This window comes from Castor canadensis, chromosome 6 (assembly GCF_047511655.1).
Source record: "Castor canadensis chromosome 6, mCasCan1.hap1v2, whole genome shotgun sequence".
NCBI lineage: Eukaryota > Metazoa > Chordata > Mammalia > Rodentia > Castoridae > Castor > Castor canadensis.
The window spans coordinates 81115487-81133066 of record NC_133391.1 but is presented as its reverse complement, the minus strand read 5'-3'; the positions used below and the strand labels follow the sequence as shown (position 1 = coordinate 81133066).

At 38.6% G+C, this 17580-nt stretch overlaps 1 protein-coding gene across 1 annotated transcript in view; it reads right to left on the bottom strand.

The window, feature by feature from the left end:
* Positions 1 to 1063: 1063 nt before the first annotated feature.
* Positions 1064 to 17580, bottom strand: part of Reep5 (receptor accessory protein 5) — a 35897-nt gene continuing 19380 nt past the window's right edge. Inside the window, exons 4-5 of the mRNA XM_020183985.2 lie at positions 7933 to 8101; positions 1064 to 3126 (exon numbers count right to left, since the gene is read on the bottom strand). Of these exons, the coding sequence (XP_020039574.1) occupies positions 3077 to 3126; positions 7933 to 8101 (219 nt within the window). The 3' untranslated portion in view covers positions 1064 to 3076. The remainder of the gene's footprint in view (positions 3127 to 7932; positions 8102 to 17580) is intronic.

The window sequence follows — 17580 nt, the reverse complement described above, 5'->3', positions numbered from 1 at the left end:
AGGAGACCAGTGACCAAAGCACATCCTTTTTGGGCAGCTGGGGATGAAATCTAGGTCCTCACACATACCAAACACTCTTTACCACAAAGCTGTACCTCAGGCCTGGAAGTATTTTAAATTTCTTTTCTTTTTTTTTTTTGGTCCCTTAAAACAGCACAGAATGACTTGAAAGGACATACAAGATATGTTTACTACATCCATCTATCTATGCAATATACCATCTTGGGTCCTATGAGACTTCTTTTGTGTGTAATGCAATATGCAGGCAGAAAGCAGTGATACTGATAGAAATAATTGATGGCATAGTTTCTTTAGGGGAAGTCTTTTCCTTAAAAGGACTGAACCAACAAAGGAAAATTGTTAGCCAGGTAAGGAATGGGTTAATAAATTCAGTTCTCATTTGACTATTTGCTTTTGTGGGGCTTTTTTCCTAACCCAGAATTATCTGAGCAAAGTTTTAAGTAACTACAATAAGGAACACTAAACACTGCTGTTTATTTACAGTCTTCCCTCTTATCTGCAGTCTCACTTTCCTTGGTTTCAGTTACTCAGGGCCAACCGGTCTGAAACAGTACAGCACAGTAAGTGTTGTAAGAGACCACATTCATGTAACTTTTATTGCAATATGTTAGTTTTTCTATTTTATTATGATTTCTTATTTTTCCTAACTTATAAACTTTATCATAGTCATGTTTGCATAGGAAAAAGCAGTATACGTAGGGCTCAGTACTCTGAGGTTTCAGGCATCTACTGGGGGTTGTGGAACATATCTCCCTTTCATGAATGGGACTACTGTACATCCATTCTGTTCAGGGTGGATGATGACTTATTTAAAGGCTATGATCATTTTCTGCAGGCCGTGAGTGGAGGACTTGCCCCACAGTAGCAGTAATCTCATTGATGTGAATAATTAAAGAGGAAGAATTGTTGCAAGAATTTTTTGTTTTGAGAAATTTTAAATGTTTAGTAGGAATTCTTTAGCTTCATATACCCTCACCATTTGTATACAAATAAACGCTTTCCCTTCTAGCCAGACACAGGCTCCACTGGTTTTTTTCAAACATTCTCGTCATAACAGTATTTTATTTGGGAAATATAAACAGAGAATCCAACTCATAACTTCTACCATTAATGTACAAATCAACTGGCTAAAAGAGTAATTTAAATTTGATGTAGAATGCACTGTAAGAGAAAGCTGTGATACCAAGACAACAAAAGATCTGCATTTTAGAATATATTTTGCTATACTATCTTTTATACTTATATTAATCTTTAAGTGATTACAAGTAATATTTTATGCCTCCCCAGCCTAATAATATATTCTGTATACTGACAACCTGATTATATATTCTATATGCTAGAAATTGTTAATTTTCATTCTTTTACCACCAAGAAAAGTATACTTTTATTTATGGGAAAGGGATTTTTTTAACCTAGATTTGATTATTTTCCCAATAATAATTGTTTTCTAAAAAGTTTTTTCCCTAATATAATGCTTAATAATCCTTGGCTTTCACAGGAAAAAATAAATATGATCCATGTTATCATAGTATTTGGCTGACAATACACCTTATTTTTTGTATCTTTAATATTTTTATCACTATTTTTATCACTATGATATCTTAACTGATTATTACCTGAAGGAAAGCCAATCAAGTTTATTTGCCTTGAATTTATTTTGACTAAATATTTAATATTGTCAGTTTTTTAGACAATTGTTTTCGTCTAGTTTAGTCTTCTTCAAAAGAATCAGATTTTCTTCCTTTTTTTCCCACAGATTTGAACTCAGGGCTTCACACTTGCTAGACAGGCACTGTACCACTTGGGCCACACCTCTTGCCCTGAAGTTCAGATTTTCTAGTCTAGGCCTCCATAATCTATTTGGCCAATCAAGATTCAGGCATTAATTTAAACTTTTTAATTGTTCATCAAAACAAAATAAAGATGAAGGCATTTAAAAAGAGTACAAATAATTATTACTAGTAGACTAGGGAGGCTTCTTGAGTTCAACCTTTAAAGGGCAGAGAAAAAGCAGTTGGATTTCACCACTGCCAACCAGAGGACAGATTATGTCACACTCCCTTTCACTTCCCAGCACCACTCTCAGAGCGAGGCATCATCTCTGGCATGCTACTGCTAATGGTGTCAACAAGAGCTCACATTACGTGTAATCAGAGGTGGTGTGTCTTGGGAGTTCCTTAAAATGACTTTTAAAAAGACAGAATAAGCCAACACATTACTCAGGAATGGTTTCCAAATCTAAAACTCAGAAGCAGATAAGACAGTATTACTATTTCTACAAAGAATTAGGAGCTGTAGATTACTGGTGTGTGTGCAAATTTCCCCACTTTTCACTAGAGCTGTCCTGGAATTCAGGTCTACAACGTTCGGAAAATGAGTAGCTCATTCTCCATTCAATCTCACTACATATTACTCATTTGTATTAATTTTCTGAACTATTATTTAGCAGATCACACCAGCGTAACAGTACCTTCAGCTTTTAGCAGGTGGTCTTATTGTCCAGAACTTATAAATGACATATACAACCTTCTCTTTGGCTCATTCCTCATAATCATTATGAATGTTAGAGTGACACACTAACATTTTCAGATATATATATATATGTGTATATATATATAGGCACAAATACATTAAAAACATTTTAAGAACAATATAAAACTGTACATTACATGAAGTGGAACCATAAAGATTATCCTAAATGTTAATTATAGAGAAAATGCATGCAAAGTGAGCCCAGTAAAGTACACAGCCTGTGGGATATGTAATTTTATTTTTAGTTTATAGTTCCTGAAGGATAGTAACAGATCTTTTCCTACTCAGAGGCAAAATATATTTTCAAAATTATAGATACTGCCCACTGCATTAAATTTAAATGAAAATGCTCCCTGTGTATACAATAAAAGTAAGCAAAACAACTTACAACACATTCCATTTTTTTATATGTCAAAAATGTTTCCAAGGCAGTATTATTAAAACGGTTATGCCACAGTCCTTAATGTAACATCGAGCTCTACATGGAAGGTACAGAGAGGACAGGAAAGTGCCACATAGGAGCTTAGGTGCTTTTCTTTTCTTCGCCCAGTAAATTCACAGTAGCTTTCTTGGCTGTTAGGAGGGAAAATAAAATTTTATCAAAACTTTTTATAATAAAAGTTCATTGCCTAATGTAGCTACTAGATAAAACTTGGATGACTCATGTACAGATGACAGCACACTCAGGTTTGTGGTCATGGCTAAGAGGGGCTCCAGGAAACAGACAAAGCACTTCTTTAGAGCACAGATCCTAAAAACTTAAGCAAAACTTATTTATTTTCTTTCTTTCTTTCTTTCCTTCCTCCCTCCCTCCCTCTCTCCTTTTCCCATCCCTTCTCTCTCTCTCTCTCTCTCTCTGTCTCTCTCTCTCTCTCTCTCTCATCTTTCTATCTTTCTCAGATCTAAGAGACTTGAGTGGAATTCTTTCCTTTTCATTCTCGCTCTCTCTCTGGTAGAACTGGGGTTTGAACTCAGGATTTTGTGCTTGCAAAGCAGGCACTCTACCATTTGAGCTGCACCTCCAGTCCATTTTGTTCTGGTTATTTTGGAGTGAACTATTTGCCTGGGCTGGCTTCAACCACAATCCTACTGACCTCAGCCTCCCAAGTAGCTAGGATTACAGGCATGAGCCACTGGCACTCAGCTAGATGTGAGCAAAATTCTTGAAGGTCATCTGGCCTTAACATTTCTGGGATGGTGTCATCTAAACTATCTGCCCTCTCTCCTTCTTTAAGCATCAAAAGAAGCAGAGATTCCTTAGAAGTAAGGTTCCCCAGTCAGTTTCTCTTTCTTTTTCCCTTTTTGGTGGGATTGGGGAATTGAACTCAGTATTTCATGCTTGCAAAGCAGGAGCTCTACCGTTTGAGCTACACCTCCCCCAGTCAGCTTATTTGCATCTAGGTACTTGCCTATAAGGTTTAACTAGTCATCAGTCTGACGAGAACTAAGTCATGCTATCTATTCCATGGTGATAAAAACCAGAGAAACTCCTCATGCCAGAAATACTTAACACTCTCTCACTGTGCCACCATTTCCCTCTACAATGGAAATAATTTGGGATCTATTATAAGAACCACTGTGATGTGTGAGATGGTGGGTGGGGCTAGGTTGCCCCTCAGTGAGATTCTACAAAGCAGCTGCTTTCGATGGAGCCCATTGTCAGTGATGAGGACCAAGGAATCCCTCTTTGTCTACCAGCTGCCCGACAGCTGCTCTCCCTAAACTCAAAATTGCTGAACAAAGTTAACAAAGAAGAAATTGTAGCCATTCTCAACTAGCCTGTGTGAAAATTCCTAATGAATCCAGAAGCTCTGAGAAAAGTCTACAATGTGTCATCATATAAGTTCCCCTTAATTTAATTCCTATGCTTCTGTTTCAGAATAGATATTAAATTGTATATTAAAGTACTGATATGTACAAGAACTAAGAGGCTATAAAAAGGTGGATGAGCCAGACAGAAATGACATCACCAGGGATTTTTGGTTAGGCTAAGGGCTGGAGGTACAGAAAAGAAAGTTCTAAAAAAAAAAATGGGTAGCCAGGCGCCAGTGGCTCACACCTACAACTCTATGTATTTGGGAGGACAAGATTGGGAGGACCACAGTTTGAGGCCAGTCCAGGCAAATGGTTCATGAGACCCCCACCTCCAAAATAATCAGAACAAAATGGACAGGAGGTGTGGCTCAAGTGATAGAGCACCTGCTTTGCAAATGTCAAGCTCTGAGTTCTAACCCCAGTCCCGCTAAAGGAAAAAAAAACAAAAACAGAAAAGAAATTGGCAATCCCAAAAGGGGAGGACATGAAGTCTACAAGTTGGAACATACTTAAAGTTGTTTTGGGTTTTTTTTTTTAATGTACTGAAGCAGACTAGAGTTTTATGCCCAGAAAAAGGAATCCAGCTGTGCACAGTAGCTTAAGCATACAATCCTAGCTACTTGGGAGGCCAAATGTGGAAGACTGCAGTTCTAGGCCAGCCCAGGCAAAAAGTTCACAGGACCCCATCTCAACCAATGACTGAGTGTTGTGGTATGCACCTGTCATCCCAGCTATACAGGGTGGTACAAACAAGGAGGATCATAGTCCAGGCCGGCCTGGTCATAAAGTGAGACCCTATCTCAAACATACCAACACAAAAAGGGCTGGTGGCATGGCCCAAATGGTATGGTACCTACTTACCAAGCACAAGGCCCTGAGTTCAGTCCCCAATACTGCTCCCTCCCCCCAAAAAAAAGAAGGAAAAGAGGGAGGAAGGGAGAGACAGAAAGAAAGGAAGAAAGGGAGGAAGGGAGAGAGGGAGAGGGGAAAAGGAAAGAAAGGAGAGGAAGGAAGGGAGAAAGGTAAGAGAGGAGAGGAAAAGGGAAAAGAAAGGAGGGGGGAAGAGGGGGAGAGAGAGAGAGAGAGAGAGAGAGGAGAAAAATCCAGAAGCAAGAGGTCTGTCAAGGAGTGTGGGACATATATCCTCTGGGGCATCAGTGCTGCAGCACTGTCTTACTTCCCAGTGGTGAGACCACCTCTCAACTCCCACTTCTAACTCTCCACCTGCTCTGTAACTACTCTGTATGGACTAATTTCACTTTAAATTCATGGACCCAGATCTCAAGTAAGCCTTCGGTACTCTGTGGCAATCACATGACCCTCTCCTACTCTGTCCTGGGAGGGTCAGTAAACTATAGCCACAATCCTTTACCTGTAGTCATATTGTCCTAGGTTGCTTTACACTACAATGCAGACCTGAGTAGTTGCAACAGACACCTGATGGCCCACAACTCCTGAAATATTTTAAATCAGGCCCTTTACAAAAAGTTTGTCAAACTCTTTTCTACACAACTATTCATACCTCTCCTTTTTCTCATCTCCTTCCTTCCTACTTTTCTGAGAAATTTGAAGCAATCAGAAAATCACTTCTTAAGGCTCCCAGTCACATATATCCACCTACCAGCATCCCCTCCTATTATTATAATGTTTCAGCCCCTCTGACCAATCCCTGCCTTTGTATCCTAGATCCTATCTCAGGTCTACTCAAGGACAAAGCTTTCATGGAATTGCTCTGCTCAAAGATAGCAATCCACCCTCTCTTATCATTTTTTGCTCTCTGCTGGATCATTCCCATTAATCTACAAACATGGCTTGTTTCTCCTACCTTAAGAAAGTTTTAAAATTCTAAGGACCACATTCTTTTCTTCCAGTTAACAGCCCCATTCTTGTACTCCCTTCTGTAGGAAATTTCTCAAAAGTGTATATTCACTAATGCCTTTTCTCCCATTCTCTCAAATCCCTTCCAATCAGGAGTTTGTTCCCAGAACTCCACAAAATTTGCTTTCTCAACATCACTAGTGCCTTCTTCTTTGCTAAATTCAATGGTCACTTCTCAGTCTTCATCTTACTTGACCTGTCAACAGCATGTGACACATGGATTACTTCCTCCTCTTTGAAATACCTTCCTCACTTGGCCCCAAAGACACCACACTCTCATGAATCTCATCTATCTCAACTGGCCTTTCCCTATCAGACTAACTGGCTGACTACTTCTCATCACTCTTGTCTCTTGATTCCAGACCTATTTCCTGAACTCTTGACATCTGTATCTACTAGCTGTTTGACTACTCCATATAGGTATCTAATAGACACCTTAAACATATGTCCAGAACTGAACTGCATATTTCCCCTACTTAAAACTATACCAGTCTTTCCCAGCTCAATGGCAACTTTATCTTCTAGCTGTTCAGGCTGAAAAGTTTGGTCTGTGCCTTGACTTTTCTCTTTCAAACTGCATGCCTGATCAATAAGCAAATCCTATTGGTTCTACTTTCAAAAAAATCAAGAATCTGATACTGGCTAGGGGTGTGGCTGAAGTGGTAGAACGCTTGCCTAGCAAGCACAAGGCCCTCAGTTCAAACCCCAGTACCACCAAAAACAAAAAAAAAAAAAGATACTCACTACTCCCTTACTACTAATAATACAAACCACAAACCAAGAAACTATTATCACCTCCAGCCAGATCACAGAAGGAACATTTTAACTTGTCTCTCAATTTCCTCCTTGTCTCCCTTCAGTCCACTCTTAATACAGTGGCCACAGATCACGTTACTCCTTTGCTCAAAATTCTCCAACAGCACCTTGTCACACAGAGTAAAAGTCAAAGCCTTTCAGCGGCCTATAAGGCATTATGTGATCTGTCACTTGGCCTCTGCCGCAACCTGTCCAACCTTGTCTCCTACTTGCTGTACCACTGCTCCCACTCGGTGCTTTTGCACATGCGGCAACTGGAGCGATCTTCCCCATGGTTCCTTCCTTTACTGCTTCCAAGTCTGACTCAGTATAGCCTTCTTGGTGAGGACTTCCTAATTCTGCTACTTAAAACTGTAACCATTCCTCCAAGTCCTGTTTTTGTCCATCTGCTTTATTTTTCTCTATATCGTCTGCTATTGTGTTTCTCAACTAGGCTGTAAGCTTAGGAGTATGGTTTCTTTGGTTCACTGACAGTGCTAGGAACATGTTTGGCACAAATTAAGCACCTCAATAAATAAATATTGAAATCAATCAGGGGAGCTGAGAGAGAGGGTATTCTTTTGTACCTATAACAAAAACAATTTGAACAGCATACCAAACAGGTCAACCTGAACTGAATTAAAGAGATTTGTATTTATATATACAGATGATCTCTGAAATTTCTGCCTGCAGTAGGGAAGTTGCTTTTCCTAAGGCTGCATTAAATATGTGTGTCACAGAGGAAGTATCTGGGGAAAAGTAAAATGCAAAAGACAAACTCTTTGTAAAGAAATTCCTTTAGAGGCCATGACATTTGACTGAGAAAAGCTGAACAGACCCAATGTATCACAACTTCTCCACATGCTGAACCAAACTGTCCTCAAGTCTTACCTTCTTTAGTGATGGCATCTGCAGTTTCTTTGGCTTTGTCTTTCAGGTCCTTCACCACACTGTCCACCTGGGACTGGTGCTTCAGGAAGAAGGGCCGGATGATACGCTTGTAGAGCAGCTCAGCCCCATTAGAAGGACTTGGGGCCATACACCACAACAGGAAGCCACACTGTGCGAACAGAGCAGCACTGGTAAGAGGGAGGGGCCCACTGCTACTCTGAGGACAGGTGTGTCCTCTAGCATTTTCTCTAATAGCATTTCTAGTGTTTTCTGCAGGCTAATGGTAGATTTTTCTCAGGTGGAAAAAACTTGACCAATAATGAACTAGTAAGGAAAGCTAGAAATGAAAAGGAAGGATTAAAACATATGAGGCCCAGTAGCTTTTTCGTTTACAGCAATAAGAGACTTCTAATATATAACGCTAAAAAAATCTGTTTTAAAAAATGTCCTTACCTGAGTGTATAAAGCCCTGCACACTACCAGGTATGAGTGTGCTACCTACAATCCCATGCTTGGGAAGTTGAGAAGGGTTGGTGAGTTCAAAGCCAGCCCGGATTACATAGCAAGTTCCAGGCAAGCCTGAGCTACGAGAGACTTTGTTTCAAAAACCAAACAAGTAAACAAAAAGGCCCTGTACAGATAAGTCTGATGTCCATGAGGCTTGTTTTCAGTAGGCCTGCTGAAAACAAGTCTGTCACATTCATCCATCCTATTACAGAACAAATACTCTGACCATAGATTGTTCCCTTGAGAGGACCTAGTTTTGGTGGATCTATAGCCTTCAAGGGATCTTCATAGTGAACTGTTCAGTATCTCTCACTTTGAATGTAGTTATTATACCTCTTTATGGCTCTCCTTTGCCATTGAGAAAGTTGACAAGAATTCTACCCTAATAACTTAAAATTAAATGCTTACTATTTACTGAGAGAGGTTTTTTTTTGTTTTCTTGCAGAGCTAGAGACTGAGCCCGGGGCCTGGAACATACTAGGCAGGCATTCTAGCACTGAGCTATATCCCCAGCCCATTTATTCAAATAATGAATACTAACTTGGCACTTCAAATCATTCAAACAATTTATTCCTCTATATAGAGGAAAAAGGTGATTTGCTCATTTCCCTAGGACATTAAATAAATAACATATTGAGTTATTTTAGTTTAACAGATTCTAACTACATTGTATTCCACACAGCCTACATGATTCCACATAAACCAAGAAGGGACTTCCAGGGATTCCAAATCTGCACTTTTATAACTTTCTCTTAAAGTAAAACCCTCTGAACTTCTTATGCCTTAAACCCACAGGCTTCTTCTTATCCCAGACCAAGGAAAGCATCCAAATAATCAAGATGCAGGGCCTTTCTAAGGAAGTCTGTTCAGTTTGCTCTACAGATGCAAAGACAGCAAGAAGCTAACACTAAGGACAGAGAGCTTGAGCTTAAATGTTTACTCCATCAACACATCCTGGCTCTGGGAATTTGGGTTACATTCTGAATATGTATTACACTCAAAAGAACAAAATGCAGTTACAGGGGGCATGCCTGTAGTTCCAGATACTCAGGAGCCTAAGGCAGGAGATCAAATGAGTCCAGGAGTTTAAGACCATCCTGGACAACAAATCTACAAAGTTCTGGAAAAGTAATATTCATTAATTAAAATTTATTACAGATGCACAAGAATTTTTAGACGACAAAGGGTATAAGACTGAATTAAACTATATATACCCTTTTTTTTAACAGAAGGTCTTGCTATATATAGCCCAGGCTGAACTTGAACTCATGATCCTCCTACTCAGTCTCCTGAGGGCTGGGAATGCAAGCATGTGTCACCGTGTCCAGCCCTTTATGCTTGGTGTAAAGAACACACCTAGGGCTGGGGGTGTAGTTGAGACATATTTTGAGTGCATGCCCAACATGTACAGGCTCTGGGTTTAATCCCCAGCACCACAGAATAAGTAAGAAACGTCTAAAACAAAACTAATTAGGAACACTGAAAATAAAGGAATGCAAAAACATTCATCAGACAAACACCAATTCCCAAAATAGCTCATATAGGAATATTAATAAACATTATTTAAGGCAAAATAAGTAAATAGAATAAGGAAAACAAGTTATTAAGTATTAAAATTCCTGAACTTATATAATTTTTGAAATATGTAAATATAAATAGCTTTTTGTATATTTGTATTTTTATAATATATAATTTATATTTTTACAATTATAGCTATATTTTTAAATATATAAATTTAAAGTTAAGGACTAAAGTATACAAACATAGATTTTAACAGTTCCATCAGGAATTCATATCAAATTGGAAATTACCAAGAATACGGAACAAAGAACACAAAATTAGAAATCTTCTTTGTTGTTTGTGTACGAGAGTTCGAACTAGTACTGGCAAGGCAGGCATTCTACCACTTAAGTCATGCCCGGGTCCTTTTTTGCATTAGTTATTTTGTTGATAGGATCACTTGCTTTTTGCCCAGACTTGGACTGAGATCCTCCTACCTAACCACCTGAGTAACTGGGAAAACAGATATGTACCTTAAAAATTTAAAAATCTTAATCTAACAATATATACAGATCTTTCTAACAGGGATTCTTTTTTTAAGAGGTGAGTCCTGCATGCTGTCCAGATGCCTAAGCTGGCCTCGAACTCTTGGGCTCAAGAGGATCTTCTGACCTCAGCCTCAGCTTTCTTAGCAGCTGGGACTACAGGAATAGCCACTGCACCTGGCTAAAAAGGGATTTCTACGAATCAGTTCAGCAGACAGAGGATAAAAGGATGGGCTCATAGAAACCGAGTTTCAGTCCTGGATATTCATTTGCCAGTGGGCAAACCTTGTATAAGTTACTTAAAGGCTTAGTTTGTTTTTCCTCTATAAATTAGGAATTATTTGAAAATTTAAAAAGTCTACCTCTTACAATTTTGTAAGAAATTTCTATAAGAAAATAAACAGTATTTGGATACTTATTCGCATAATTGGGGCTTTGTTCCAAGAATACTGTGTCTTTTACCAATATCCATGAAACAGTAACAGGCTAAGTTATTTGTTTTAAATAGAATAAAAGCAAATCCCAGAACCAATATTTTTTAAAAAAATGTTTTGCAGCTCTCCTTTTACTACCTGAAATGAAATTCAAAGTAATGATATACTTAACAAGTAATATAATTCTAACTACAATAAAAAGGAAAATGTGCCAGGCCTATACTCCTACCTACTTGGGAGGGAGAGATCAGGAGGACTGCAGTCTGAGGCCAGCCTGGGGAAAAAAGTTCACAAGACCCCAATTCAACCAATAAAAAGCTGGGTACAGTGGCTCACATATGTAATCCCAGCTACTCAGGAGACAAAGATCAAAAGGATCATGGATTGAGACCAGCCTAGGCAAAAACTTTGAGACACCCCAATTCAACCAATAAAAAGCTGTATGTGATGGCACACCTGTCATCCAGCCATGAGGGAAGGATACACAGGAGGATTGCAGCCCAGGCAAAACTGCAAGACCCTATTCAAAAAAACCAAAGCGAAAAGGGCTTGGGGAAATGGCTCAAGTGGTAGAGCATGAGGCCCTGAGTTCAAACCCAAGTATTGCAAAAAAACATTTCAATATGCAAATACACAAAATTATATGACAAAACACCATAAAATACTCATAAGTAGAATTGGTGGCTGTAATAGGTATAAACAATATCCTCCATATTTCCACCAAAGGTTGAGAATTTCTGGGCTGGAGGACCTATACAGCCTGTTTTCCTCATTAAAGCACACTGCCAAATGCATTCACTGCTGTTCTCTCCAAGTTATAATTTTAAGCCCACCCTCCCTTCACTTTTCCCATTCCTCACATCTGATAGACTCCAAGCTCATTATTGAGATTTGATTCTGGAACATACCATGTTCCAAGTGAGGAAGGCTCAGGAAGGGAAAGGGTGGCCATAGGAAAGGGAGGGGTTAAGGATTCAAATTAACCATCTAGTGTAATCTCACTACACATCCACAATAACACTACATACACGAACAGACAAACACACAAAAACTAATCTGGGGCTGGGGTGTAGCCTAGTGGTAGAAGGCCTGGGCCCTGGGTTCAATCTCCAAAACTGTCTGTTGTTAAAGGTCCAAGCAACCCAATGGAATCAAGGCCACACCATCAATGAGACACCTCAGTATGGGTAGGAGGTGCACATGTACTGTTAGTTCTCCTGGCAACTCTGCTCTAGCAGATATGATTGGCCAGAAGATCTCAGTGAATTACCAGAAAGGTGCCAGAGAAAACCTTGGTTTTCTGAGCTACACATCTGCATTAACCCAGACTAGAGAACTAAGTGACTGAATTTTTCACAATCTATAGCTTTCAATCTTTTTAGTGCCAGGTTAATTATAGTAGGCCCTGCAGACTATCTCTGCAGCTAACATTTCTCTGTGGAAGCCTTTAGATTTTAATATCCAAGTTTCATATAATGTTTTCCCATGGTCAGTTATATAGGAAATGCTAACACTTACACACCCCACTCAAACAAAATAATGTCCAAGGAAGTCCTGAGTTTTAATTTTGAAAGAACTTCATAATTCCTCTGGACATTTTTTTTTTTTTGAGACAAGTTCTCACTATGTTGTCCAGAATGGCCTAGAACTCTGGATCATCCTAACTCTATCTCCAGAGTACTGAGATTAGGATTACCTTGCAGTAATTTTGTTTTATTTTATAACTTTTTTGGTGGGACTAGAATTTGAACTCAGGGCTTTGTCCTTGCAAAGCAGGTATTCTACTGCTTGAGCCACACCGCCAGTCCATTTTGCTCTTGTTATTTTGGAAATGGTGTCTCACAAACTATTTGCCCAAGCTGGTCTCAAACTTCAGTCCTTCCTGATCTCAGCCTCCCAAAGACCTAAGGTTACAGGCATAAGCCATTCATTTTAAAAAGCATGCAGAGTTGGACAGATGGAGTGGCTTAAGTGGTAGAGTTCCTACCTAGCAATTCTGAGGCCCAGAGTTCAGACACCAGTACCACTGAAAAATAAATTAAAAAAGAACATTCAGAGCACCAAAAGGGATGTACTATACACTACTGTGCACAAAGCAAGTTTCTTACTAACTATAGTAAGTGGCGAGCAGGATGTTTTTTTAGTACCTAACATTCTAATGTGATATTTGCTACTTATATATAGGTATTTTGCTGTTTTATTAATATATAGTAAATTGTTTGGGAGTTTTAGATGACCTGAAATACATTAAATTTTTCTCATTTAAAATAATGAAGCTGGATGCAGTAGTACATGTTTGTAGTTCCAGCTACTCAGGAGGATCACTTGAGCCCCAAAATTCAAGGACAGCCTGGTCAACATAGTGAGACACTATGTCAAAACAAACAAAAAAAAAAGGAAAATAGTTATTCCTCCATAGAATATCTGATTTTTAGGAATCAACAATGGAGAGACAAATCCCCAAATGAGAACCAGAGGTATCAAGATGAGGTAACATGGTTCACTGGATTATCAAGAATCAGGAGAGATAGGGTTTGCTTCATAACTTCAGGCCAGTCTAAGAGCCAACCTTCTCTTCTAAAGAGTTTTAGGAAAGTCATAAATTAATGTCTTTAAAGAAAGTATATCAGATAGCAGTAGTATTACCTAAAGTTCTTGCTACTGTTGAAAACCCGTGAAACATTATCTGCCTATGTAGATGCCAACCTTTTAGCAATCCAGCTAAGCTTTATGTGTTCTGGATAAATTAAAGCAAGACCACCAGACAGGACAGGAGTGAAGTATCCACATTTTGTGTCTCTTCAAAGTGATTACTTTGTAGGTTACACTCCAGACTGTTAATTGAGTACTCTCTGGTGCCCTCTAACTATTGTCTTGAGACAGTAAAGTAATTACTGCTTTCTACGTACATCCTTAGCACTTTCTAGTTCTCAAATGAAATCACTTTCTTACATTAAAAATAAAGTTAATTACTGTTCAACTCTTAAGGTGATTTTCAGCTGTCAGCTTTTACAACTCTCTCCTATTCTGAAGCCCAGGAATATCAAGTTGATTAAAGTCATCCACACAGATGTAGCCATCTTTTTCAGCAAGCTGCCTTCAAAGTGCCCTCTGACAGTTCTCCCAGGGGTAGCCATAAGACCACGTTACCTGCAGTTCAGACAAAGAACACATGGGCATTATAGCTGGACTCTTAGAACTATCAGTACTGACACAAGGAACTCATAAATTCCAACAGGCCAGACAATTCTATGGTTTCAATACTGTCACCCTCTGACTTTACCTCAGAAGAGGTATGTCCAGGGTAGGGATATAATTAACACACAGGTAGGGGACTATCCTGGTCTAATACAACTGAGTTAATGTCAGAAAAACTGTATTTTAACACTCACTTCCTAATATGCTGCAATGACTTGATCAGAAATCGAAGTCTTAGAAAAACCTTTGCAATGTAGCCAGAAGAATAGTGATAGACTAAATTTAAAACCAGTTGCTCAAGCTGGGCACTGTGGTACATGCCTATAGTCCAGTTACTTAGGAGGCTGAGGCAGAAGGATCACTTTAGCTCAGGAGTTTGAGGCCAGCTTGGGCAAAACAGTGAGACTCTGACTCAAGGAAAAAAGCAAAAACGATTACTTGGTCTGCATGATAAAAACTAAAAAAAGAGCATAGTAAGGGGAATATTTCCCTATCTTTTTGGCCTCCTACAAAGGCCTAAAAGAAAACTGTTATGCTCTTTGTTAGTGGGAAGAACAGCACAGGTACGATCTGGATCAGAACTTAAACCTGCCAGTTTACTTAACCTTGTTCTAGAAACAAACCTAGAAAATGACTTAGGTGAAGGTAAACATGAGGTACAAGGATACTCATTGCCACATTATTTATAATAGCAAAACAACTATCCTCAATGTCTCTCAAAAGGGAACTGGGTCAGTTATTAGCTATAATTGGGCCACTATGTTAATTGAGTAACGTAGGAAAATATTCATAATGTAGTAACTGAAAAAGGAGTGGTACAGAATCATATACATTGTATGTGATCTCAATCATATGTAAGTCATTTAGTCAGATATATGTAGTTTCTATGTATACCTATATAGATAGACTAATAAATTTGAACACTAAAAATAGAACAACTACTCCAAGATTTTAATGGTAGTATGATTTTTTTTTTGTGGTCCTGAGGTTTGAACTCAGGGCCTACACCTTGAGCCACCCCACCAGCTCTTTTTTGTGATGGGTTTTTTCAAGATAGAATCGCGTGAACTATTTGCCAGGGCTGTCTTTGAACCATGATCCTCCTGATCTCTGCCTCCTAAATAGCTAGGATTACAGGCGTGAGCCACCAGTGCCTGGCATATATGTAAATACATACACACACACATATAAATTGGTGGCACTGAGCACTAGGGTTTGAACTCAGGGCCTCAAACTTGCTAGGCAGGCGATCTACAGTATGATTATAAATGTTATTTAATTTACTATCAAAAACATGCCTTTCCTACACAAATGTAAGCAGTATGTTCACAAAGTGTCCCCTAGACCTAGAACAGAATCTAGCACATAGGGGTTCTAAATAAATATCTGTTGAATAAAGAAATAAGCATATATGAATTTTATAATCAGAAAAGAAAGGCTTATTTATTTTCTTAGCATAATGGGGACTGAACCCAGGGCTTTGCACATGCTATGCAAGCACTCTACCACTGAGCTACATCTCCAGCCCTAGTTTTTTTGAGATAAGGCCCAGACGGCCTTGAACTCAAAATCCTCCTGCCTGAGCCTCCCACATGCTGGAATTATAGGTGTGTACCACTATACCCAACCCCTCCCCCACAAATAAAAGGGATTTTAAACCTACTTTTCAACACTCCTGTGCAAGGACAGACCTCACAGCAAAATCAGAATACCTATGATCATCTAGCTAAATACAATGTATATTATCTCCTCAAACAAACTTTGACACCCAGCCACTGGCTCCTCTTATTTTTCTCCAATCTTATAGGCTATTTTAGAAAAGATGAGAAAAAAAAAAAAAAGCCAACAATATTAATTCTGCAAAAGATAAAATATATAAATATCCTTACCTGTTGGTCTCTTTTTTATATTCCCATACAGTCATTATGCTATTCCTTAAAAATGTGAGATTTCCCTAAAACTTCAACAGATTCTACAAGTCCAAGGCCCTTTCTCAATCTGTTCACTGAAGCTATTCAGAATATGCACGGATGCAGGAAGACAGCATTTTGATTGCCAGCATCAATTTATAATCATCTCAAGTATATTTGGAACATGAAATAAGGCCACTCATTGACACCATGATGGCTATGCAGCTGGGGACCACTAATGGATGAACATTCATTTTACCATTTGGGAAGAAATTTTGCTGCAAAGCAGTTTTTTTTAATGCTTCCAAACCAAATATAAATGATTCAGTGACTGCCTCTTATTCTGAACCCTCTTGCTACCTCTGCCAGACAGTATTAACATTAACAGATGTGAACAGAAGCAAGCTAGAAATCAGCTTGCTCATGTTTGGAAGTCTGAGGTCCTAGTAACAGGGTATTATTAGTCACTGCAGTGAGCCAGTGGCCCACAGCAAAAGCCACATTTCTTTCCATTAAATTCTGCACAGTAAAGTCACTGCTATTAGAGAAAACTTATTAAGGGGTTCAAAATTATTTAAAGTTTAAAATATATCATATCCAGGTTAAAGATTATAAAAATAAGCTGATGGCTCATGCCTGTAATCCCAGCTATTCAGGAGGCAAAAATCAGTAGGATCACAGTTTGAGGTCAGAACAGGCAGTTAGAAAAACCCTATCTTGAAAATAGCTAACATAAAAAAGAGGGCTAGCAGAGTGGCTTAAGTGGTAGAGCGCCTGCCTAGCTTCACCTGTGTGAAGCCCTGAGTTCAAACTCCAGTACCACCAAAAAAAAAAAAAAAAAAAAAATTTATGTTAAATGCTTTTGAATAGCAAAAGCAAAAAATCCAGCAATCTTTGAAATCTTAAATCTTCAAACAGACCAATTTTCTTCTGTTTGTCTTGAAAGGAAAATTCTCCAATTGCCTTACAAGATATTCTGTGGTGATGACATTGAAAATGCAAGTAATCTATATTGATCATGTTTTCATTTCATTTTTTAAAACTTTATTTACCTTCTTGTCTTTTTTTAACCATAGTGTTGCACTATGTACTACTCTATAATGTTTTATAATTAATGACTTATGCAGCAATTTCTGTGTCTATACATATGGATCTATTTCATTCCACTTAACTGTATTGATGTACTATTAACTCACTTAATCATTTACCTTTTGATAGACTCCAGTTGTCCATAATTTTTAGTCATAACAAAAATTACTACAATGAGTACCCTTCTGAAACCCTTATTGTACTGTGACTACTTCCTTAAGATACAATTGTCAGGGTACAATTTTTTAATTCAGTAAGAAATTATTTCTGGGCATGGTGGTACATGTCTGTAATTCCAGCTACATGGGAGGTGGAGACAGGAGGATCACAGTCCAAGGCAAAAGCATGAGACACTATCTGAAAATCAAACTAAAGCAGAAAGGGCTGGGTGAGTGGCTCAAGTGGTAGAGTGCCTGCCTAGCAACCATGAGGGCATACAAGTCCTGTCCTTGTGAGGTCCTGAGG